At 57.2% G+C, this 24,760-nt stretch overlaps 1 protein-coding gene and 1 long non-coding RNA gene across 3 annotated transcripts; one reads left to right on the top strand and one right to left on the bottom strand.

Annotated features, from left to right (window-relative positions):
• Window positions 1-422: 422 nt before the first annotated feature.
• TFAP2E (transcription factor AP-2 epsilon) lies at window positions 423-20,018 on the bottom strand. Of its 2 annotated transcripts, XM_062620726.1 has the most exons (8): window positions 19,862-20,018; window positions 19,307-19,753; window positions 18,935-18,986; window positions 7,044-7,262; window positions 4,456-4,684; window positions 4,118-4,236; window positions 1,315-1,456; window positions 423-951 (listed from the first exon to the last, which is right to left on the bottom strand). In XM_062620726.1, exons 1-8 carry the CDS (start codon window positions 19,886-19,888, stop codon window positions 663-665), a joined length of 1,524 nt encoding a protein of 507 aa, XP_062476710.1. In that variant the 5' UTR covers window positions 19,889-20,018; the 3' UTR covers window positions 423-662. The 2 variants fall into 2 exon arrangements, with proteins under 2 accessions (XP_062476710.1, XP_062476712.1); XM_062620728.1 differs by lacking the exon at window positions 7,044-7,262.
• Window positions 20,019-23,820: 3,802 nt separating this feature from the next.
• Window positions 23,821-24,482, top strand: LOC134164671 (uncharacterized). The gene is made up of 2 exons (XR_009965211.1): window positions 23,821-24,137; window positions 24,225-24,482. It is a non-coding gene; the product is annotated as an uncharacterized LOC134164671 (long non-coding RNA).
• Window positions 24,483-24,760: the final 278 nt, after the last annotated feature.

Below are 24,760 nucleotides of genomic sequence, written 5' to 3'. Positions count from 1 at the left end.
TGTGTGCTGTTTGCCGTCGGATGTGGAGTTTCGGTCAGTCCCGGGTTTAACTTCACCTGCTTTATCCACAGCTGTGGGGAAGGCTCTGCCCGCTCAGGTCCTGCCCCAGGACCCATCGGGTGTGCGGCTGGTCCTGCCCTCGGCTACAGCCCGGGGGGAGATCCAGCTCGGGTCTCAGTCTGCAAACCGTAAACGAAGTCTGAAGCTGCTTCAGATCCAAAGCAGCCGCGCTGGTGGCTTTAGGTGGGGAAAGCGAGAAGGTTTCCTGTGTGTTTGCCTGTCAAAGGCAGCCGATAAATCCAGGTACAGCAGGGATCCTGCGCTCTGCGGCTCCTGCTCGCACTGAGGAGGCTTTTCCCTCTTGTGTAGGTTTTCAGTTGGAAGAAATTCCTGGAGGATTTCACTGGGGGCTTTTCAATAAACCAGAATTGCACGTGAGTTGGCTTCCTGCATCCACGAGTTGAAACCAACAGGCAAGAAGCCATCGACCTGGCTGATCTTCTCAACCTCACCGCGCCCAGGGGAGCTGTTACCACCTTCAGTTCTTTAAATCATCTTGTTTCTTGTCTTTTCTGTGTGAGTTTCTTCCCGTGTTCAGTTCACACAGTTCAGCACACAGTGCACTGCATCATCTCGCCGGGAAGAGGGATGGAGACAACGCGTTATTTCCGATGCTTCACCTCCTTCTCTGACGCTTTGGAGTCTCCGGCCGTGTGCCCGTTCCCTGTGCTGTTCATGAATATCTTATCCAGCCCCTTGAGGGACTCCACCAGGTAGTTCTGGAAGGCCGTGAGCGCTGCGCAGATGGCAGGGCCCCCGAAGCCGTGGGTTATCAAGCTGAAATGAGTCAAACAGCTCTGGACACCGGGCTCGAGGATGAGCGAGGGGCGGCTGTTCCCCAGCGGCGAGCGGTCCTGGGCTATCAAGTCTGCAAACTCCTTACAGATTTGCCTGGAAGAGAAAGGTTTGTGGTTACTGCGAGTGCTGCAGGGGCACGGTTGTGTCTGGGGCTTCTTTTCCTGCTCCTGGCTCAAGTGTCTGCTTCCCCCTTGGGAGTTTCCAGCTCCAGCCTGGGGAGAGCCCCTGGGTGCAGAGTTGGAGCTGGTGCGTGTGGCGGTGCTGGGGTGCTCCCTGGGGTTAGGTTAACCTCTCCCAGGAGGAGCGAGCAAATGGTTCAGCTTCCTGCACATCCTTCATGTCCGTGTGCAGCGGGACCGTCTCTTCCTTGTGGAAGAGGAAGCTCTCAGGGCTGACGCTGCCCACCCGCGCTGCCGATACCCAGCACGCCGGCGGCTCGTTGCCATCGGTACTCACTTGGTGGCCAGCAGCATGTTCTTCCTGGTGTGGAGCTCCGTGGGGTCGGAGTGCTGGCGGCACAGGTACTCTGCCGCTGCCTTGGCTGGGAACTCGGTTTCGCACACGTACCCGAAATCCCGAGCCAGGTGAACGGCTTCGCCTACGAGCAGGACAAGTCAAAGCTGCGTCAGTGCCTGTGTGCAAGGGGAGCGCTTTGTGCAGCAGCTTCGGCCGTGCCACTGGTGGGGCTTGTTTCTTCTGCTGCCACCCAAGAGCTTTCCGCGCCTTTGGCTCATGGTGCAGACACCTCTAGAGGTTCTTATACCCCCCTGTAAGCCAGTCTGCCCGGTCCAGGTGGACCCGTGCCAAGCAGAAACTGGTACCTTCCTCTGCTAACTTTTATGAAGGGTGGTGCTGGAGGTAGAGCAGGATGAGGTGCGATGCTGGGCTACTGCTCCCAAAGGAAGAACAGCAGAGGTGCTTCTCACTTCCCCTGCGGCATCTCCCTCTCCCTGCGTCTCCCAAAATTCCCTGCTTGGCCTCTCTAATTGAGCAGAGGTTTAAACAGGGGCTGGACTTTAGCCCCATGGCTGCCAGACAACACAGGGATGTGAGAAAGGGGCAGAAGGAAGGGGTTTACATCCTCCTGCAGTAAGCAGGAGCCCTCGGGCTGGACGTGCAGGCAGCGTATCCATCACCCCATGGAAATGCCCACCCATTGATGGAATTGATCCATCTCCAGGCATCCCCGTGGAAATAATCAGAGCTGATGGCAATTGATCATGCCCAACACCCGAAATCCCGGTCGGGCAGGCAGAGCTAATTTGACTTGCCCTCCTGCTGCTCATATGTATTAGACCATCCATCCTAATAGCATTAACCTAGATCCCATCACATTCCCCCCAGCTTCCAGAGCTCAGCTTGGGCTCCCTGTTATGGGGAAAGTGTCTGTGCTTCCCATATCGTGATAACACTTCCCACTTTGTCCCCTCCTCCAAAGAAGGGGCAAATAAGGAAAAGCTACAGAGAATCAGAGCTGCAGTTGTTTGGATGTTGAAAAACAACCAGAAAGTAATAGCTGCTGAAAACAGCAGTTATTGTGACTGTAAAAAAGGGCTGCGTGGCCTCACGGAGCATGGAGCCAGGTTTGTTTCCTCCCTGGTGCATGTGAGTGGCTGCACAGCAGAACTGTTAAAGGCCGTTGGGATGCTGGTGCAGTGGCGCTGCGGAGGGCACAAGGGGGTGGTTAAAGACAAACCAAGCCAGAGGCCAGGAGGGGAGGCTCGTGGGGCAGGAGGCTGCAGCAAGCAGAGGGGCTGCAGGAGCCAGCCCCAGTGCTCAGCTCTGCCTGAGAGCTGAAGGGTGTTTGTGAGGCTGAAATACAGCCCTGACGCTGCCCCGTGTGTGCTGCAGCTCCTCTCATGGAGCAGGTGCCCAAGAGAGGACAAGGGCTCCCAAAGGAAGCTGTGGTTCTACCTGCAGCCCTCACCGTGCTCCCCTGGTACCCATCCTCTTCCCCATGTGAATGGCTGGGGGTCAGTGTATTGTTAGCACTCGAAACCCCCCACAGTGAATTGTTTGAATGAGCAGTGGGAAAACAGAGGGGAGAAAACGAATCAAACCAACCCAGGCAGTGTCCAAGCAAGAGGGTGCCTGGGGCACAGGGGCACAAGCCAGTTTCTGCGTGCTGAGCAATGGCAGTGCAATAGCACCATCTCCCCGTACCACTACACTTCTGTGCAGGAGGAGATCCTATCCATCAGGCACACATGGCACTACTCTTTGAGTTACCATGAGCTGGGAAGCAGGAACCAAACCATCAGCAGCCACCTGAAATCCAAATGTACGTTTCTTCCTTCCTTTCTTTCTCTCCTTCCTTTCTTTTGATGGAAATCAGCCTTTCATTCAGCACGAACCAACTGCCCTCAGTAACAGCCCCCGCCTAATGAAGCGGGTCATTTAATTTGCTGGCAACAATGGGGATGATTTTCTATTCAGAAACTGCAGGCAGCTGCCTCCAACACGCTGGGCACAAACACAATGGATTCCAAAGCTCGAAGGGAGTCAGAGCTGTCACTGCATTTGTCTGCATCCCGTGTGCTTTGCTCCCAAGATGCGGAGGCAACATCATCATCTCCATCGTGCGGAAAGTAGGAGGGGAGCAAATGAACAAGTGGCTTTAAGCAGAGGCACCTCACACCGCGTGGAGCAGGGATGGAGCCTCGGCAGAGCAGGTTGCTGTCACCCAGCACTGGCTGCACCGAGCCCCTGTGTCCAACCTGCCCCTGAGCACTGCCAGGGATGGGGCAGCCACAGCTTCTCTGGGCACCCTGTGCCAGCGCCTCAGCACCCTCACAGGGAAGAGCTTCTGCCTAAGAGCTCATCTCAGTCTCCCCTCGGGCAGGTTAAAGCCATTCCCCTTGGCCTGTCCCTACAGGCCCTTGTCCCAAGCCCCTCTCCAGGTTTCCTGCAGCCCCTTCAGGCACTGGAGCTGCTCTCAGGTCTCCCCTTCAGGAGCCTTCTCTTGTCCAGGCTGCCCCAGTCCCGCTCTCTCAGCCTGGCTCTATTTGGTTTCTGTGAGCCTGAGGAAGCGTCACTGGAGCTGAGTGCTCCGATGCTCCGACAGAAGAGTCTGAGTTTCGGGAGCCAGCCCGGCTCGGCTCGGCTCAGCTCAGCACGGGGCTCACCCGGGGCTGTTTCCAGGCTCGGTCCCTGCTGCCCGCTGCATCATTTCAGTGGTCTCGGTTTTGGCAGGCCGCAAGCGAAGGGTAGGGAGGGCTCGGCAGTGCCAGGCTCCAGGGGAGGGGATGGCGACGCTTACCTTCCACGAGGGATGTCAGCAGGGTGACGTTGGCAGCCTTGCGCCTTCCTGCAGGCAGATTCAGTCCGATTTTCTCTAACCTTTCCCTTAAACACCGACCCCCGTTTTTTGACTTTGCTCTGAAAAGAGAGAACGGGGGGGGGGGGGGAATTAGAATCTAATTAATACTAATATTAATTAATATTAATATTAACATAAGGGTTTAGGTTTGAAAGGAAAGAGGAAAAGCACCAAAGCCGCTCCTCCCCAGCACACCACACACCGGAACCTCCATCAATCTGAGAGGTGAGGGCTGGTGCTGAGCACAGCGCGTGCTTGGGCTGCCCGTCGGAGCTTACCTGCGGAGGACTCCACCGAGGAGAGAGGCGTTGAGACACTCGGGGGGCGAGAGCCTCCTCTGCACCTCCCCGACCGTCACCTTGTACTTGGAGGTGGAGCTGAGGAGGGAGAGGCGGCCGGGCACGGAGCAGAAAACCTCGTTGGGATTGGTGACCCCTCCGATCAGGCCGTCCTTGTTCATTGACAGGGTGGAAATGGTGGTGCCGTTGGCCTTCGAGGGGATGGGCACTGGGGGAAAAGGAAGGGAGAGAGAAGAGACCGTGGCTGAGAGATTCCAGAGCCAGGGAAGCTGCTCGGTGACTCTGCCGGCAGCTTTCCGGTCCCCAGCACCATCCGCAGACACCAGCGTGGCTGGCTGGGATAGCCCCCTTAGTTCCTTGCTTTCCTCAGCGAAAGAAGAGAGGTGGGATGATGAGGCTAAATGAAATAAGGAAAACAGGAATAATGGAAGCAGCCTGGACCCCGCTTTCCCACTGCACTTAAAGCCAAGGCTTTGGGCTGCTCTCCTGGAACGCTAAGGATTGTCCGCAGCATCGCTGCTGGACCTGTCACCAGCTTCCCCTCCCTGCCTCCTCGGGGTGCTCCGTGCACATGGGATGGGATGGGGAAGCGCTGGGTGCTGCTGCTGTCCTGGCTTTGGGATGGGGTCACAGCTACAGCCCAGGCTGTGTCCCACTGGATGGGGTTGAGCCACCACCTTCACACCCTGCAGCAAAGCCAGGAGGTGCTGGGGTGGCTGAGGGCTGTGCCTGTCACTGCGCACGCACAGGAGCCAAGGGAAAGCGTTTCTTTGGCTTCAGCTTTGGGATCAGCCCCGCAAGCCACGGCCCTAAACTTTCATGGCACCTGGCTTCAAGGAAGCTTGGGAAGATCAAACCAAATTAACCCAGCACAGACTTCCTTATACTTAATGGGCAGAAGTCAGTTAACGCAAGGGGTTGCGCAGGCAAGGGGGGCTGCAGCAGCGCACTGGGCAGTTTTCCCCTACGTCATTCCAGTACGAAACATTCTTAGACACAATAAAGGTTTATGGGTGAAACTTGTGCCAAATCTCCTTGGCCTTTATGTTCTGAAATTAATAACTCAGTTAATGCTGGAAAGGAAAGCAGGTTCTGAAAGAATCCAGAGAGCATTTCAGCCCTGGCGTTCCTTGTGGCTCCTCGGTAATGACTGCTCCACAGTGCACATTCAGAGGGTTTGCAGCAATGCACACGAGGGCGAGATGCAGGGTTTAGAAGGGAAATCCACGTGCCCAAAATGAAACAGAAAACCCTGACGTGAACTGGCCCTATTAAGGGGTGCTTACAATCGGCATATTGTAAAACACAGCTCGAGAACTTGTTAGCGTGGCAATAAAAAGGCAGCACATGTTACATAAAAATGGGTCACGTTTGAAGAGTGAAAGATGAATGGGAAGGAGCATTAGGGTGCATTGGGTTTCCTTTCAGAGTGGGACTTGCACAAAGTCAGGGGGCTGAAGGACGAGATGCTGGCGTTTGCCATGACTGGAGCTGGTTGAGAGATGTTCAGGGAAGAGCAAACACAGCAACATCACCAGGAGACGCAGGAAACCTGAGCTGGATTTCCAGGAAGCAGCAACTTCAAAGCTTTCTTCCACAGTCCCAGAACAGGTTATGTTTGTCTCTAGAGGACACCCTTGAAATAAAGAGTCAGAGTGCATTTCACAAGCATCCATGCAGTGCTGCCAATGAGTGTGCTGCTTCAGGTGCAGGTACCCAGCGGATGCGGGTTCTGCTGCAGCAAGAGCCACCCCAAACCAGGCACCCCCGGAGAGCAGATGTTGCTTGTAGTATCACATACGTTGTCTGTTCACACAACGGCACATTTGTGCATGCCTGAAGTCATGCAGTGGCGCGCATGCAAGCCGCATGCGTGCTGGGGACCACGGACACACAAGGGATGGGCAGACGTGCAGGAGGGAGGGGAACCGTGGCTCAGCACACATGCCCATGAAACATGGCACTGGGGAAGAGGCAAACGCAGCTGGAGCCTATGGAAAACTGGGCTGGAGATGGGTCCGATGGAGCTCCGGTGTGACACCGGCAGCGTGCGGGGCAGGCCGGTGGGAAGGCACAGATGGATGCTGATGCATGGAGACACCGCAACGCTTCTGAGACACAAGCTGGCAATTTGAGGAATGGTGCTGCTGTCGGAAACAACCCCCCTTGAAAGCTGTAACCCGGAGCAGCCAGGTCAGCCCTGAGCAGCCAGGTCAGCCCCGCTCCGTGCCACAAGCAAACCGTGAGGCACCGGGCACCCGTAACAGAACATGGATTTTGGCATCGTTCTTCTGCCTCGAGGCCAGAGCCCCACTGGATTTGGCACATGGAGGGATGGGAGGGGACCCCCCGTGTCACGGAGAGCTGGCACCCTCAGCAGCGGGCACACCGAGTGAGAAGGCAGAAACAGAGCGGGGGGCTGGCCCGGCATCATGCAGCGCTGGAAACCGAGCCGGGCTCTTGAGTCCTGTAACAGCTTCATCCATTAGACAGCGTTGCCCCAATACAACAAGAACAAACACAGCCACATTCGCCATTAATTAGGAATTATTGTTATTTGGCCTCACCTGCTGCTGCTTGCCTGGTCTGATCTGCAGCTTGTTTGCCCATAAACATGCTGCAGGAGGGAGACAAGCTACCATTAAAGCCTGACAGCTTTGTTTCCTTGGCTTTGGGGGAACCAAAATTGTCTCTTGTCATCTGAGTAAACCAAAAGTCCCCCTCGATCTTCAGTTGCTGCTTTCCTGTTCCCGCAAGCAGCAGGTGATCGGAGCACCTGAGCCAGCCTGCAGACAAGAAGGAAGCATGAGAGCGGTTGCGGGTCGGCACCGCACGCAGCCGACAGCCCAGAGCCCCGGTGCCGACCCCCTTTGCAGCTGGCAATAGAAACGTCACATCAGTGTCACCGCACCGCTCGCCCCTCCTGAGGTTTGTAGGGTCGGCCATGGGCAATACCTGTCCTGGCATGGGGGCAGGACATTGCCTTTCCATCAATGAGCCCCTGCTCATCCCCATGGCAGGGGTTGGGCAGGCTCAGCTCCCGCTCAGGACCATGAGCAGAAACACGCCACAGAGATGCTCGTTCAGTGATGCACCAACGCATTGCACAGGCTGACAAGGAAAGGGAGAGATGCTGGTGCCCAAACCACCCAGTGCCCAAGTGCTTGACCTCGGCCTGATGAGCAGAACAGGGCTCAGGTGGGTCAGCCCACCCCAGGAAGGTATAAAGGGCAGGACAGAGGGTCTGTTTCCCTCTGCAATGCTTGGTTTGGGTTGATTCAGCTGAAGAAAGGGTAAGGAAGAGGCACCAGGCTTCACAAGCTGAAGCCCCAGCGAAGTGTTCTGCCCTGGTGAACCTTTGGTCCTGGGGATGCTGCGGTGGAGCTGGATGGAGGTAAGCACTGTGGGGCTGCACGGGTCACAAGGGGCTGATTTGAAAGGGAAAACTGATTTTGGAATGAGATTGCACTGACAGACCTCAAAGAGCTTCACACGCTGCTGATCCCTGCCCAGGGCTGGTACAGGACCAGCCACTTCAGTCATTAACTGGCTCCCAGTGCCTGTGCGAACTGGTTCATTATTGCAGCTGGGGAGAACTGAGGCACAGAACAAGTTAAATGATTTACCAAAGCTCAGGTAAATGGCCATGCTCTGAATGCATGCAGCCATGGTCTGTGGGAAGGCTTTTCTAAGCAATCCAGGCTTCAGCTATTGCCCAAGAGTTGGGAATTGCTATATAGAAAACTGATGGTGTATGGCCTCTGTTTTCATAACTCCAGACTTCTTTTAATGCTGTGCAATAGAGGTGTTTGTCAGTGCATCATCTTCTCTCATGGTGCTCCTGTATTTTGAAGTGAACCACTGAGAATGGCAGCATGTCAATAATAAGCATGTGACGTCTTGCTGGATGCAGGAAGGGAAATGATGCTCATTTCTTCCTTGTAACATCACAGGAAGCATTTCCACGAGGCTCAGCCTCTCGCTGCTGCATGGCAGGTACCACTGGCAATGCTTTACACCTTTCACGTGTGCATTGAGCAGCAGTGCAGACACAGAGTCCCACACCAGTCGCCTGTCCTGGTGCTATCAGCAGGGACACACAGCCTCATCTTCCCTTTGGACCCCCAAAGCTTGTGATCTCCTCCCAGAGATGCTTTTTTGTGCTGAGTCAGACCTAGGCTCTTTCAACCACCCCTTGGGTGTAACTGTCAGATGATGAAACTCGCCCAGCTCCATTTGCTGTGGCCTGAAAAACCCTGATTCAGAGAGAGTGATTTCAAAACAGGTCCGAAGGCTTCATCCCTTGACTTCCTTGGCTGCATCCCTGCATAGCCAGGAGCCTGCTTTATGGCTCTGGGCAGGTCACCTCACCTATGTGGGCTTGAGATAGTAACATCTGTGTGGGAGAGATGCTGTGATACCTAATTGAAACTTGCCAAGTGATCCCTGATGAGAGATTTCTCCAGGTGAGAAGTCCCTGGATGATAAACGTAGCCAGAAGGAGTTGGTCCAGGGCTGAAGTGCGGGACGCAATGATGCTCATTGGAGAGGCAGGTAGGCGTAGGAAGGCAACACTCATGAGCATGAGGTCCTGACGCCTCCAGTGATGCTGCAGGTGGGATAGGATGCCACTGCCTTGTCTCTGTGAGGAGGAGATACCAAAGAGCAGGGGGAAAGAGAAGAAACCACTAGACAGTCACCATTGTGAGCCTGGTGGATGGAGCAAGGAGACTTGTGCCTTCAGGATGAAGCATAAAGTTTCTGACACTCTTGTTCTGGTTCACAGAAATGGGTCTCTCAGCTTTTAAGTTCCATGGGCAAAGAAGGAGGAGCAAAAAGAACCCATTCTTCAAAGGCCTTTACCCAGGGAACTAGAAAGCCTTGGAGAATTTCCTGCTTTGCCCTGATGAGTTTCAGCACAAATTGATCCGCATTGTCCAGGGTGACAATGCTCCATGCCTGAGCTTCTGTACTCCTTCCTCCTCCTCTGCGTGCACAAGTCTTTGTGCCTGAAATCACCACTATGCTTCCTGAAACAGCCACTTTGATGTGCAAATAACCAGTGCAAAAGGGGCACCTGCAGTCCGGGCTCAGGCTCTGCATGTGGGTGCTGCCAGCGCCCGTGCTCGGGGGGTGGCTGCACACCATCAGCTTTGGGCTTTAAGGGAAAACCTGAGCTTTGCCTGTCAAAGTACACAGAAGTAGCACTGCCGCGTTTCCATGCGAGAAACGCGCTGCCTGCTTGCAAGACAATTTGTAAGCAGGAAGATTTGTGGTCCCTGGAAGCCGACTGCTCGGCGTGGTGTTACCAGTTCCATTTCCAGCTGGAGCTCAGGGTGCTGTGAGGGGGAAAATCAAGTCCAGAGGGAACACGCAAATCGCTGCCTGCCTTACAAGTCTGTTTTCTTCTCTCCTTAGATACATTGCAGGTAAATCCTCCTCTTTTGCAACGTGGAATCCCTGGGTATCGGGGCTTTTGTTGCAACACCTTTCAGGTGGGAGCGTGCCGCAGTTCAGATTGTGTTTCAAAGAGGTATCGCCCAATCGTTTTAGGAGACTACCTGGGACAAAGCAGTGTCCCATCTCCAGGCACAGCGCTGTCTCCAGCCACCCTAAAAGCATCTCGACCCCTGGTCCCTCTCTGGGGCCATGCCCTGGTCGGCTCAGCTGTGTTGGGCATCGCTGTGGGTTCAGGGCATCCCAAAACACGGCTGTGGGAGCCTCAAGGTGCAAACCCGCAATGGTGCAAACCTATTTATGCAGCTGCTGAGTATTGGAGGTGCAGTGGTGACAGCCCTGAGCCCCCTGGGTCCTGTTCTGCAGCTCGGCTCCAGGCAGGCAGCAATGGAAAGCTCAGTCCAATGGATGTTTGATGGGAGGCGCTCCAAAAGGCGAGGGGTTGCTGCTGTCTTTGAGGAAGAGCTGTCAGTGAGCTAATCTACCCTTCGTTTGAATGTCTCTGATGTAAATTATAAGATGGAGATACATATATAAAGGAGTATCTGCATGTGGGTGTGAGCCAGAGGCAACCGCTCCTACCACCCCTTTCAAAGCCCTTTTTCACGGAGGAGGTGCTGCGGAGTTCAGCTGCTCCAATTTCCTGGTGTTTCAGCAGAGAGGTATTTATTGATGGTCCAGGGAAGGAGGTCAGTGCCATCAGCTGTATTTCAAACCTGTGGTCTGTAATTATCCTTCCTTCCCCGAGGGGATTATACAGGTATTTTCTTTATCTTGAATGCACAGCCTGAACCAGGTCCCCATGTCAAAGAGCATCTCTAGGAAACGCCGTAATTGGCTCGAAGGCCTTTTCAAATGGAAGGATGGAAAGAATCTTGTTTTATCTCTGGGCTTTCCAGATTGCTGAGTCCTGATAGGGAAATGGATCTCGGACCCTCAGAGATGGAGCAGGGATATAACTCAAACTATTCCCATGAGAAAGCTAATCAGAGGAGGTCCCATGCCTATGCAAAGCTCTGTACTTAACATTCTCTTTCCCATGCAAATCAATACATTAGAGTGCCATGTGATATTAATTGCATTTTTCTTTCTGTGCCTCTGTTTTACCCAGCAAAGTACCTGCCTTGTGTCACTGCAGGTGTCTCCTGGGGAGCTCTGGGTTGGATTGATGGAGCAGGAAGGTTCAGCCCCCTGGAGACCAGAGGATGTGGTGTCTTGGTTCAGTGGGGTACCTGCTTAGTACCTTGTGTCTTGATAGGAATGGCCAATCAATACAGTGAGCAAATTTACTCAGACCTCTGTGAAAGCACCCTGTGCTCCTCCAGGACTGGCAAGGGGATTAGTGAGTGGTCTCTAATTAAGACTTGCAGCTAATGCGTTTCCCTGCTTTACCATTGAGGAACGGCTCAGCCCCAAACGCGCTGCTTGGTCAGGACAGTTTGTGGATTTTTGGAAACTGCTCCCAGACACTTTGTTGTGAGCTCCCACCCATTTCCCTGCTGTGTTCCAGTTCATGGGCTGGGCTGTGCTGTCATCCCTGACAGCGGTAAACTCGGAAATGCTCCCCTGAAACCCAGCGAGTATTGGTGATTACAGAGTCCCCAGACTCAAAATGCTCTCCCTTTCCTGAACCTTCATAGCTCCATTACAAAAATACCCATTCAAAATTCAGTTCTATTGCCAACTGCTTTGGATGGACTTGAGAGGCTCTGCCTCTGCTCCTGTTGATTTCAGGGGTTTCCCAGCACATTACAGGTGTGGGGAGGCAAGCAACTGAACCAGGAGGCTGGCGAGCCCAGGGATTTAAGCCAGGGCAACTGGAGACCGCAATGCTCTGCGCTGACACCAAGGAAAGCTCATCCCATGCCACCGCAGCCTGGTTGAGCCGTGCCACCCGGCAGCCAGCGCTCCCCGCCGCGCACTGCCCTGCTCTGCCCTGCAGCCTTTACCATCACAGGTTTATTCGTTTAGCAGCACTAACTCCCATTACGTTTTGGCAAGGGGTCTGCGGGATCTTTGTGTTTAAACAGCATAATCCGTTTTACAGTAACGTGCTTGAGAGGTTTCCCCTGTATTCCCCATAGGAACACCTGAATTTGTGTGGCTTGCATCCACATAATCTAAAAAGGGAGAAGAAAGAGGCAGCGCCTTCTGCAAGCGGCAGCGGAACCCATGTAAGCCACGGTGATGCTGCAATCAATTTGCTGAAATGTGTTTAGGTTATCGAAAGGCAAAAGACCCTTCAGCAAAGATTAGATGAGAGTAATAATAGGAAAACACTTCTCTTCAGATGGAACTTGCTGCCAACCCGCAGAGCATGCGGGAGGGTTTCGATCCGAGTCTCAGGCCGCAGCAATGTAAATCTGTGCTGGAGTCACCAGCCTGCCTGGGGATGGCTCTGAGGAGAGGCACCGCTTGCCCACTGCCACAGAGAAAATGCTTTTCCTTTTCCTTGCTCAGGAGGGGCTCTGGGTTTCTAATGCCTGTGTATTGCCGGGTTGTCCAACAGAGCAGATGTGCTGGCAGCCCCAGGATGCATGACATGGGACCCATCGTGCTGCCAGGAAGGAGCCACAGGGAAGGAGCAACGTTGCATTTTCCTATGGGGAAACCAACTGAGACCAGCCAGCTGTGCAGGATGGGGCACATCTGCACACAGGTAACTGTGGTGCAGCTCCTGCAGCATCTACAAACCTGATGGTGTTTCCCCGGTGCCTGCCCCCATCTCTTGCCAACTTGGCTCTTGTGCCTGAAGCCACCCTGAATACCCACACTCAGACCCTCTGCTCACACCGCACCAGCCCATGGGGCTGCCAGGGAGCCCTGGGGGGACACCATCCCCACTGAGCCACCTCACTGGGGACACCGCTTGCTCCCTGGGACCTGTCTGACCAGTCCAGAGGGAGCAGGGCCTGACCCGATCCCTCACTCCCTGGCGCCTCGGCACTCGGGTGACTGATGCCAGATAAATGCCTGAGATAGAGGGTGGGGAGGCTCAGTCGGGCTGGAATGCCAAGCACGCACCGCAGATGCTGCCATGGCTTCCTAGGCAGTGGAGTTGAACCTGCTCACAGCTGCCCTTATCCTGCTCCCGGGATGCAGGTACGCTCGATTCCAGGCTGTGTAATTGCATGGGTAGATCAGGCTTATTCCTAGCAATTCCTTCCCACTTCCTTGTGCTTCTCTGCTCTTTTCCACCACATCACAGCACTTAAACTCTCCCCAAACCAAAGGTGATACCCAGCGGTAGCAAGAGCTGGGTATGGGATGGAGCATGGAGATGAGACCTGAGCATGCAGCATCTCCAAGCATTGGATCCACGTTTGCAAATTAGCTCCTGCATTAAGAATTCAAATAAACAAATGGAAGGACAGCAAGAATGAGTAATTCCCTAGGATCACACAGGAAAGGGTGGGATGCCTTAGTGGTTAGGGTGCTAGTCTAGGACTTCAGAGAACCTTGTTTAGGTTCTTCAAATAATTAAGACAGATTGCAAACTCTTTTTTCCTGAGATCATGTATCTTGGAGTATTACTAACCAGGGAGGAATCTCTTCTATGGAGCCAGGCTGAGAGAGCTGGGCTGGCTCAGCCTGGAGAAGAGAAGGCTCCTTAAGGGGAGACCTTAGAGCAGCTCCAGTGCATAAAGAGCCGATACGGGGACAAATGCCGAAATATCCACAGCCCCTGAAGTGCAGGAAGGGAAGTTTCAGAGCTCCAGAGGCAGCCCAGCATGTCTGTGGTGCCCCACTCAGTGCTGCCCATGGAGAAGCCTAGCCTAGAGTCCACCTCCAGAGGAGCCCTGTTGCTTTGGCTCTCGAGCCACATGCCAGACAGCAACCTAAACCTACCCTTTAAGACCTGCTCTTTATTTCTAACAAAGAGAAAAAATACTCATTTAAAACCATCTAATTAAACAGTAAGTCATGACAACGTACATGAAACTTGGAGATAACACATGCCCGGGAGGCACCGGCGAGGTTGAGACAAAGCCCAGCGCCTTCACCGGTACCCGCGTGTGTTATCTCACATGAACACACACCTGGGTTTATCCTGGTGCAATTAGAGGACATTAAAAGTGTAATTTTAATGGAGGAATGGTGATCTGGATGCAGTTCAGAGTAAAAACTTTCTTTTAAGTGTGGCTGTTTGATTGTAGGTGTTCCTGCCGCGCACGCATGTGTGCCTGGATCGGGAGGTGTGACTGCGGGTTGATGAACGCTCTATCTCGTGGTGTGTGCAAGGGCTTGTCTCGACTTTAAAGCCTTTGTGAGCAGTGCTAAGGCAGCAAAGCCTCCAGTCAAGACCCAGCTTGTTCCAGGTGAGCCCCTTTTCCTACTCAGGCAAACTATGGCAGCGGATGAAGCTGCAGGAAGCCAGGAGGGCTCTGCCAGCTGGGCTCAGCACCCAGCATCTGACTGGAGTCCAAGCACCTCCACCCACATCCGTGGCCAGTCTTATAAAAGACGTGTCTTCGCAGCCCCAGGTGCTTTACAGGATGACTTCATTTATTACCTTGCTCATCACAGGAAATGATGTTTATCTAATCTACCACTCTTTCAGGGCTTTTTTTCTGCCACATGTGGCTTCATGCAGTGTTTGTTACAGCTCCCTTCCTCCCTGCACCAAAACAAAGGAGGAATGGCACTGCCGCCACCAGGCCAGCGCCCTGGCCCCACCAGCAGCCCTGTACCCAGAGCCCATGGGGAGGTTTTGCTTCGAAACCTGGAGCTCGCGTGCGGTGGCGAATGGATCTGAGGATCTTGGTCTTAATCTGCTTCCTCTGCTGCATTCTTTAGTAGTGACAGCTCCTCCTTGCAATATTTCTAAATGTGGGCTCGGAGCACTCTGAGGCACAGCTTTCCATCTGTCTGTCCAGCATCCAGCCAAACAGGTCCACATTCCTGAGCAGAAACGCTAGCGCTGCCACCCTGGAGCCTCGGATGGAAACTCAAAGCAAGTCACAAACACGAGGGAGAGAGCAGCGGCCAAATCCTGCTGCCTCAGCGCCAAGCCGAGAGAGTTCAGTCCCCACCAGCTACGCAGCGCCCATGGGCTGTGCGTGCCTGGGTGCCAAGCGTGAGCCCACGCTGGTTACACCCTACTCCAGCTGTACTCCAGGTTGTAAAATGCTCCAGCCAAAACCCTTGCCCGCAAGCAGGGCGCGCAGGCCCCTGCGGCTCTCCCCGCTGCTCACAGGGCCCTGACCCGTCGCTGGCAGCACCCAGGGCTGCTCCTGCACCCAGCGTGCCCCGAGGTGCCAGGGAAAGCAATTCATATTTTCCTCTGTCGTAAAAAGCCTCTATCAGGAGCCTTCCGCTGATCCCGAAAGGATGGCAAAAAAGGATTGGCAAAGCAATAAAACCCCTCCTTATTTTACGACCGAGCCGCAGGATTTTTTGCTACTGAGTGTGCGGGTTTAATGCTTGATTTCAGAAACAGAAACTCGCCCTCTCCTCACCCAGCTGAGGGAAGGACCCACACGAGGAGCAGCGGCTGCTCAGGACTCGCTGGGGCTCCAGCCGTTCGGGGGTTTCATGTCTGGATAAGCGTTAACACCAGGGCAGCAGGTGAGCAGAGTGGAAAATGCCCATAGGTGCGGTAGCCGAAAGCAGCCAGAGCTAGACTGAACTTTTGGAGTGTTCATTTTACTGCTTTCAAGTCAAACGTCTTCCTAATAGAAATGCTTGAGAAAAATCCCGAACAAATTAAAAACATAAAAATCGTTCTGAAATATTTTGGGAACGGAGGGAGAATGAACAAATGTGTTAGAAAATTCCTGAGAGCTCTGCTGCCCTATCCAAGGTTTTATCCATTTAATTCCCAAACGAAACCCATTCCCTCTCTGTGCCGCAGCGCGAGGGAAGCTCATCCTCCCTTTCCCAGCGCGCTTCCGAGCTCTCTGAAGGGGAACCCTGACTCTACCCGGCCACCCGCAGCACTGGGCCCCGCCAGCGCCTCCAGCCCCGGGGCTCTCCACGGGAATAACGAACCGGAGCCGGTGCCGGGAGCACCGACGGAAATCGCGCTCTGAACGGCCGGGTTCAGCCCTGCTCTATCCGGGACCGGCTCCCCCCAAGCCCTCGGTGGGGCGATGCCTCCTCTTCTCCCTCGCTAAATTCGAGTCTTACCGGCAGCAAAAGGGACCGGAGCGCTGCGGGCTCGGGCGGACACCGCGGGGTGCGCCAGGGCGCTGCACCCCCCCGCTCCCCAGCAACCCCCCTGTGATGACACTGACTGCTAAACCCGGAGGAGGTTGGTTAAGAAGGAAAAGAGAGAAGCAAACACCAGAAAGAAAACCAGGGCTGCTCGAGCATCGCGCTCCGGGGCTCCGCGCCCTCCCTAAGCCCCAGCGCCCGCTGCTGGGGCCCGTTTTGAGGGGGGATACACCAGTGAGAGACACCCCCCCCCGGATGGAAACCCGGCTGCGGGCTCGGTGCAGGCGCATCCCTCCCGTCGGGCGCTTTTCGGCCCGGGGGGGCCTGCGCTTGGTATTGAAATAAAAGAAAGAAAAGCGCCTCCGAGGCGGGCAGCTAAAAGGTGGCTTCGGGGTTCGGGGCAGGCGATTAATATTCGGTTGAACCGGCACAACAGTATCTCGGCAACTAATTGAGAGATTTATCTGTTTTCACATGCACAGATTTCTATCAGGTTTCTGTCCAAGGGCCATCCCGGCAGGAATTCGAGGATTAATCATCTCCTGTGAGGGATTTTGAGATCTCGGCGCGATTTATGACAAAACTGCTCTTTTTACCGTTTACCATCGCTCCCCACGGAAAGAAGCGCAACGAGAACCCCCTTCCCCCGGCCGCCTGCCCTCGCCTCCCCTCCTGCCTGGAAACCGCTCGGGATTTGTCTGTGATATTCCCGATTTTTTTTTCCCTGGGGTGCAATTCACCCCGGGCTCAGCTCTCGCTCCCGCTGTGGCTCCAGGAGTCAGCTCGGAGCAAGCAGATACGGTGAAGGACGACCCTGTACTGTAAATTATTAATAATAAAGCAGAGTAATTCATTTTCCCGGTTCGAGAGGGGGCGGCGGCGTTTGCCGCTACCCCCGGCAGCTCCGGGACAGGGGAACTGGCTGCCCCCGGTTCCGCGGGACACGAACGGCGGTTCCAATCCCGCTGTCACCGCCCGCCGGGTCTGCGGAGGGATCCGGCTGCAGCTTCCCGAATTCCTCATCTTTTCTTTGAGCCGAACTCGCCCATTTCGGGGCATCGCTCAGGCGGGAAGCCACCGAAATACGGAGCCAACGGAGACCGGAGGCGGCCGGAGCTTAGCCCGAGCCCCGGGCAGCGCTGTGGGATTCGGCCCCATCTGCCCCGGGCGGCCCCCTGTTCTGCCGCCGTTACAAGAACCCTTCGGGATCCTTTTAGGCGAACCCTAGAGAACCGGAGCGGGAGGAGCACACAGGCTCTGCACCCCCCGCTTGCCACTCAGGGCTCGTTTATTAGTTCTTCGAAACTGAAACTAGAGGATCCCCAGGCACAAATCTGGCACCGAACAACAACAAATCCTCCCCACGGGAGATGAGAATTTCTAAGGAATGGCGCGTTTTGGAAAAAGGAAGGGAAAAGAAACCGAATAAAACAGCGCAGTAAGGAGGGGAGAAAAAACACCCCAACACCGTAACTTCGGCCGCACTTCCCCGTACACCCCGCCGAGCCCGGGGTTTGATAAAGAGCCGGGCACTGCTCCGGCTCAAGGAGGGGGCAGCGCACCCCCAGCCTGCCGCAGCCTTTCTCAGGCACGGCTCGTTAATGGAACGCCGCTCGTGTGTTCTAATTCAAGCTCAAATAACGACGGTCGTTAATGCCCCACTGAAATGTTGCGTGGAAAGAAGCTGCGTTCGTACAATAACGATTTGCGTGGAAAGGGGCTGTCACGCACCGGGAACGCTGTTCCCTCGTGAACCGGAGGGGAAGAGCCGCACCGGAGGGGTATTTTTCCCGGGGTACCGGGACTGGGCACTTACCGGGGCTTCGGCAGGGCCATGGGGACGCTCGGGGCGGGCCTGGAACGGGGGCTCGCTGCAGCCTCAGGCACAGCAGCGACCTAAAAGCTCCCGGTTTCAACTGCATTTTGCCCGGGGCCGGCCCGGCCGGATCCAACCCTCCCCCGTCCCCGCGGCGCTCGGAGTTTCACCCCGCAACCTCTCACCGGGCTGGGCTGCGGGCACCGGGCCCGTCCCCGTTAACCCTGCACCGAGCCCACCCGGGCTGCGGCGGGTTCGTTTCCCCGCCTGTGCTGGAGCCCGAACCACGGAGCGCCCGTTAGCAGCATCCTTCCCATCTACGTGTTCTGGTAGAAACCCGCAAAGAGAAGCGGGACCCGCGCCGGGATCCCCCGCGGGAGCTGCCGCCCCGAGCAGCCGCGGCCCCGGTCGTGTCCCCCCGCTGCGCCGCGGCGGAGCTTTCATCAGCAGGATATTTAACGGAGCCGAGCTGATTGAACCCCGGGGCTTTGTTGGGAAGCGGCGGGGCTGTTCAGCGGGTGCGGGAGAATCGGTGGTAAATCAGGAGAGGCAGCGGGAGGCACCGGGGGGGCGTGCGGGGCCCCTTCCCGCAGTCCCGCACCGGTACCGGCAAGGAGCGGCTGCATCCCCACCGGTCCCCGGGGGAAAACCCCGTTTTGGAGCCGCAGATGGGCAGTCACCGCAGGCCCCGGTTGTTTCCGAGGCCGGGGCCGAGGGAACGGGCAGCACCGACCCCCACGGCCGCGCCACCGCCTCGCCCCCTTAACCGCGTCCTTCCCCCGATATGGGTCCCGCCGAACGGGAAGGAGCGGCGGCCTCAGTCTCCCGCCCGAGGGATCCCGGCGAGCCGGGGCAGACGGAGGCGCTGGCCCGTCGGGACCCGCCGCTTTCGTTTCAGTCTCGCTGGGGCGAGCAGCGAGCCCTTCCCGTCGGGAGGGGAGCTGCCCGGTGGGACGGCTGATGGAGGGGAAAACCGACGCTGGGGAGCCCGGCCCGGTGCCGCGTCCCGCGGTGCCGCCGCGCTCTTACCTTTCTTGATCACGGACTGATCGAGCAGGTTCATCCCGCCGTCGTCCACGGTCTGAAAGCACCGAAGCAAGAGCCGTCAGCCGGCAGCTCCCGGTGAGGATGGGCACCGGCCGCTCAGGGAGTGGGGCCGGAGCGACGGGACCCGGTCCACCCGCTGCCCCTGGCCAGGAGGGATCGCTCGGGAACGGACGAGCCTCAGTAACTGGGCTCCCTGCCCATCGATTCTCCCTGCCCGGGGGTACGGACGCCTCGGGGCCCGACCTGTCCTGGTCGGGTCCCCTCACATCCCTTTGGCCGCACAGGCGGCTGCGGGATCGGTCCCCACCCGCCTCCCCCGGGGACCCTTCCCGTCCTCCCTCTGTCCCTCGGTACCTGGATGTCCTCGAGGCCGTGGTGTCCGAGGCCGTGGAGGCCCAGCGGGCCGTCGGTGAGACCGTGTCCGCCCTCGGGCAGCCCGTGGAGCAGGCGGGGCACGGCGGGGTACTCGCGGCGGGGGTCGAGCCCCAGGGCGCGGTGGGTCCCCGAGAGCAGCCCCGCTTCGTCCTGCCGGCCACGCTGCGGGGGCCAGGCGGGCTGCTGGTGCTGGTGGAGCGGGCTGAGCGCCGCGTAGGGGTCCCCGAGGTGCGGGTAGCCGGGCTCCTGGCCCTGCGGGTAGGGCAGCGGCGGCTGCGGGTACGGCGGGGGGAAGTAGGGCGGCTGGAAGTCTGCGGCGGGCGTGTGGCAGAGCGGCGGCGCGGAGCCGTAGGGCGCTTGGTTGAGCGCGGGCAGCTGCGGCAGGCGGGCCCCGGCCGGCGCCCCGGGCAGCCCCTCGGCGCGGTCCTGCGGCGGCGGAGACAGCAGCGGTGAGACGGGCGCGGACCCCCGGCGGCCCCGACCCCCGGCCCGGCGCGGCGCTGCCCACCCGCCCGCTCCCCGGCCCGCACTCACCATGCCCGGGTAGCTGTGCACCAGCATCTGTGCGGGCCCGCGGCGAGCCCCGGGCGGGCCGGGCCCCGGGGGTGCCCCCGTCTCCGCCCCTCTATCCCGCCGGAGCGGCGTCTCCCATCGCCCTCCCGCTCCTCTGCGCCGGCCCCGACTCCATGCGCGCCAGTTATAGCGGCGGGGGCGCGCCTGCCGCGCCGGGAGCGCGCGTCAGAGCGCGGGGACGGGGACGCGCCGCCCGCTCCCGCGGGGCCCGACGGCTCCCAACGGCGGGGGCAGCGAGACGGCGGCGGGAGGCGGCTGGGGCGGGGGGCACCTGCCTGCCCCGGGAGCGCGGCCGGTGCCGCTCCCCGCTCCCTGGGGAAGCCCCCGGTGCCGCGCTCCACAACCGCCTTCCCCCTGGTGCCACCCCCGGTGCCACCCGCCCCGGGCCGCGCCGCCTGAGAGCCCCGTCAGGGAGCGCCCCGGGCCGCAGCGGGGACCGAGCCCCGAGGGCCGGTTGAGGCCGGGGGCGCGGGAGGGCTGCGGGGCCCCGGCGATGCCCTATGGTTTGACTTTATTAGCCCGAGGAGGGAGCGGGAGCCCCGCAGGGAACACAGCGGGAGCCCCGGCGGCAGATGCAACCTCCGGCCAACGGCGGCCGGAGCGCGGCCTGGGGCTGCTGCTGCTGCCGGGAGAGCCAGGGGCTCCCCTCGGGGTTCTTCTCGCTCCTCCACGATGGGAAGCAGGGACCCTCAGCCCAGACCTGGGGAGAGAGGGAAGGGTCTGGGTCTCCCGCCCGAGGGGACGGGCGGGAGCCGGGAGATAGAGCCAGAGGAATTTGGGAAGCAACGACGGAGAGCGTGCCTGCCTCCCGCCCTCCTCCATCCCTCCTCTTCTCCATCCCTCTCTCCTCCTCTTCCTCCCTCCCTCCTCCTCTCCATCCCTCCCTCGCCCTCTGCTTAGGCCCTCCCTCCGGGGCAGGGCGAGGCGGGCCCGCAGCACCGGGGCCCCGTACGCGGCACCGGGCACCGGCGGGGCTCGGGAGGGAGCAGCGGCCGGCCAGCGGCACGGAGTGACCCCCACTGACACCCCCGACCCGCCGCACGCCGGTGCAGGGCACCGAGGCCGGGTCCCGGGCAGGGTCATGTCCCGCGGGGCCCCACGGTCTCACCGCGCCACCCGGGTGCCCGTTGCTGGAGTTTCCATGGGTGGCAGCGTGTAATTGGTGTGCGAGCACAGAACAACCCCTTTACTGCGCTGCAACGCGCGGCGGGTGAGATCGGCACCAACACGCACCATCCCACATCGCTCTTAATTTAATTCCGCTCTTCCTGCCCCGAGCTACAGCTCCCTTCATTTTCATTTCTCCTCTGAATTCCCACAACGCAGACCTCTTTGATTTCCAGGTTTAATTAACAATGCTCATTAAATGAATTTTTATTCATTTCTTTTAATATTACCCTGCCACCTGTCTTTAGGAGGCAAAGGCTGATCATTTATTCTAATTTATTTCTATTAAAGATAGCATTTAGTTTTAAAGATGGCACTTCAGTTTTAAATTGAAAGAGGGTGAATTTAGATTAGACATTAGGCAGAAGTTCTTCCCTTTGTGGGTGCTGAGGTGCTGGCACAGGGTGCCCAAGGAAGCTGTGGCTGCCCCATCCCTGGCAGTGTTCAAGGCCAGGTTGGGCACAGGGGCTTGGAGCAAGCTGCTCCAGTGGAAGGGGTCCTTGCCCGTAGGAACCAGATCCATTTCATTTGCTGGGAAAAATTGGATTTGACATGCTGTATTTTGCAGTTATTTTCCAGTTCATTCTTCACGTCCCCTGCTCCTCTGGTCCATATAATGTTGGTCTTTATTTATCTGAAAGAGGTGAAACTGCAAAATCCATGCACCAGCCCGCATGTGGGATTCCGGGGCAAGCAGGAGGATGCTCACTCTGTACAGCTTCAAGTATTTTCACCCTCTTGGTGATGAGGACAAGTTAATCCTATGGGTCTCCCATGGGCAGGAGGCAGCGTTAAGCCACAGCAGTGAGGATGAACAATTACTTGCTTTAACCTGCTGTCCCAAGGTTCCAGGCAGGGCCAAGGACGGTCACACTGGGTGCTGCACACACACTGGTTCTGTTACTGGCTCATCATGGCCAGGGCAAGTGCTGGGTGTCATCACAACACAGGGTGCTCTGTTGCAGTTCCCCACTACCTGCTCTTAGCCTCCCAGGGTAAGGACCAGCTGTGCTTGTGTTCTGCTCTGCCAAAAAGCCTTTGTGTTTGCTAACAATGACATGATCATGTCGAGGTCCTCAACATGAGAGCTGTCCCCTCGCCCCACAGCTATGGGGAGCCCTCTTTGTCACTCTGGGCCAGGTCTCCACCCCAGGGACCACTTGTTGCATTTGCACCCAAGCCAGAAGTCTCTGGAAAATTGGTTTTGTACCAAAGTTCCCAAAGCTCCTTCCCAGTGATCAGTGACCAATGACCGGTGATCAGTGCCTCTGTTGGCTCTTCCTTGGGGCAGCAACCTCTGCTTTCAGGGCTCAGCAGTGAAAATACCTGCTGAAAATACCTGCAGTAGGGACACAGAAGCAAGAGCACGTGAGCACAGGTCTCTGCCCCAGCCAAAGGTGAACTGGTTTTACTCCAGAAGCCCAGCTCCCATCACCACCTGGGAGAAATGTGGGCTGCTCCTATCATTTCCCACATCTCCTTCCTGGGAATCCAGGTGGGGAAGGAAGGTCTTTGGTATGGGGCTGGAGAGCCAGGCAGGGCTTTGGGGAGAAGGATGGGGACCCTGTCAAGGGGGCAGCCCCTTGCTGCTCCTCACTACCCCTGACACATCTCACTGCATGAGGTTTGTGGGAAGGGGCTGCACTAGCAGCCACATAACAGCCCTATGAAATACTTTTATTGCCACTGCTTTTGGGGTGATGTGAATAAACAGTGTAGGATAATGCATGCTGTGGTGGGGATTGCAATGGTGTTAGGATATTTGAGCTGTCAAAGTGAAATGGAATGCGCATCTGCTCCTCTGGGGGCTTATCCACCTCATCCAAGCCACGATGAACGATCTCCTTGTTCCTGGAGGGCTTGTCCTGGTGTTGAAAAGGCACTGGGAGATAAAGCACAGTTTCCTCTGGGTGCTGCTGGCTGCAATTCCACTCTGTGCTGGGATCTCAAAGCGGGGCAGATGACAAGGGAGGTTAGGTGGTGCCTTTCTGGCACTGGAGCATCGGTGCCACAGTGGTAAATGCTGCCAGGGGAGAACTTGCAGTTGGGTTTACAAAGCTTGGGGTGGCCAAGGAGTCACCCCACAGCCTTTGAAGCCTTGGCACCGTTTCCCTAGCGCAGGGCTGAGCCATGCTGGGCACGCCAGGGCCTGCAGACTGGCACAAGCAGAGCCAAAGGAGGCACCCACATGGCAGGGGGCCTCCACCAGGGCCTGTGCTCTCCCTTCCTGGATGTGCTGAGCTCCTGCTGTGAGAGCCAGGGGCCTTGGGGGGGGACAATGGCCTTTTAGGGGTGCTCAGTCCTAGAATGTGCTTGGAAAGTGGTGTCCCAGGACAAGAGGGTGGTGATATGAGGGTATCACCACCCTTCACTATGAGGGTGCTGAGGCACTGGCACAGAGAGAAGCTGTGGCTGCCCCATCCCTGGCAGTGCTCAAGGCCAGGTTGGACACAGGGCTTGGAGCAAGCTGCTCCAGTGGAAGGGGTCCCTGCCCATGGCAGGGGTTGGAGCTGGATCAGCTTTAAGGTCCCTTCAACCCAATCTGGAATTCTATGATAGTGTTCAAGGAGCCCCCACATCTACACAACAGCATCTCTGGGATGCTTTCACCTGATGGCAATTTCCTTGGAGGAGCATGAGAATGAGGGTCAGGTGCTTCCCAGGCACCTGCTGGGGGCCAAACCCCAGCGCCCTAGGATGTGGGGAAGGATAAAATGGAGAATTTCACTGGGCTTTGGTTTGCTCCCAGTTAGCCTGCCTGGAATTGAAGACAAGCAGCTAAAGGCCTCTGGGTTGGGGGCTGTTCTGGTCTGGGATAGGGTCCTCAGGACCAGGCTGGATCTCTGGTCAGGTGTTGGGGAAGCTCCTACCATTGCCTGCGGGGATGAAGGATGGCCAAGCCAGCACGGAGAACCACAGTGAGCCCAGTGCAGTGCTGGGAGGGAGGAGAGCAGGGCACCCTCCTGCTGATAAAGGCGCCTCTCATTAGAACTAATGAGAGTCTTTCAACAGGAATTCCACACCCTTTGACCAGAGGCAGAAGAGCACACGGGCCCAGGAAGAATGGAAGGTAAAGCATTTGAGGGCTGGGATGGTTTTTATGGCAATCTGAAATGTTTCTGACTCTTCCAATGCATTGCTGTTTCCCTGGATGCAGGGCTGGGGTGCTCCTGGCAGGACAGGGATGCTCTCCCAGCCCACACTCAGGCAGTTGTGCTCTTTTCCAAGGCCAGGAGGCTCATTTGTGTGTTTGGCTTACATCGCTGCCTTCGGGGAGCACCCACCTTTGTCCCAGCTTGCAGGAACTCTTCCGAGCTCAGCTGGAAAGATCAGAAAGATCTGCCCTGAGCAGCAGCGGCTGCCTCCGCTCCAGCTGTGTTTGCCTTCACAGAGCTAAGGATCTGGTACAAAGCAGCTCAGCTCAGCTCTGCTTTGCTCGATTTCCTCTGTGCCAAACGATTCCGCAGCCCCCCTGCAGTTCTGGGGACAGCCGGGATCAGTGCCTGCGTCTGGCAGCAGATCCAGCTCCGGCGAGGCTGCTGCTCCCAACTTGCTCCTCGACTGACACCTGGTGGAAGAGCTGCAGCCCAGGTTGAAGCCATAGCCTGGCAATAGGGGAAAATCCCTTTACATCCCAAGCCTGCAGCCAGGGAGCCCGGGGAAATACAAATCCCTGCGGCTGTGCCATGTGTG

The sequence above is a fragment of the Pezoporus occidentalis genome, unplaced genomic scaffold (genome assembly GCF_034315485.1).
Source record: "Pezoporus occidentalis ecotype Australia unplaced genomic scaffold, CSIRO_AGI_Poc_V1 ctg223, whole genome shotgun sequence".
Classification (NCBI taxonomy): Eukaryota; Metazoa; Chordata; class Aves; order Psittaciformes; family Psittacidae; genus Pezoporus; species Pezoporus occidentalis.
This window is presented reverse-complemented; position numbering and strand designations above follow the sequence as displayed.

Excerpts from the sequence above, each read along its gene's own strand:
- TFAP2E (XM_062620726.1), bottom strand. The coding sequence starts at position 19,888 with ATGCTGGTGCACAGCTACCCGGGCATG. Across the intron at positions 19,754-19,861 it reads TGCACAGCTACCCGGGCATG|GACCGCGCCGAGGGGCTGCC; the intron begins GTGAGTGCGGGC and ends CCGCCGCCGCAG. Across the intron at positions 1,457-4,117 it reads GCTGACATCCCTCGTGGAAG|GCGAAGCCGTTCACCTGGCT; the intron begins GTAAGCGTCGCC and ends TCCTGCTCGTAG.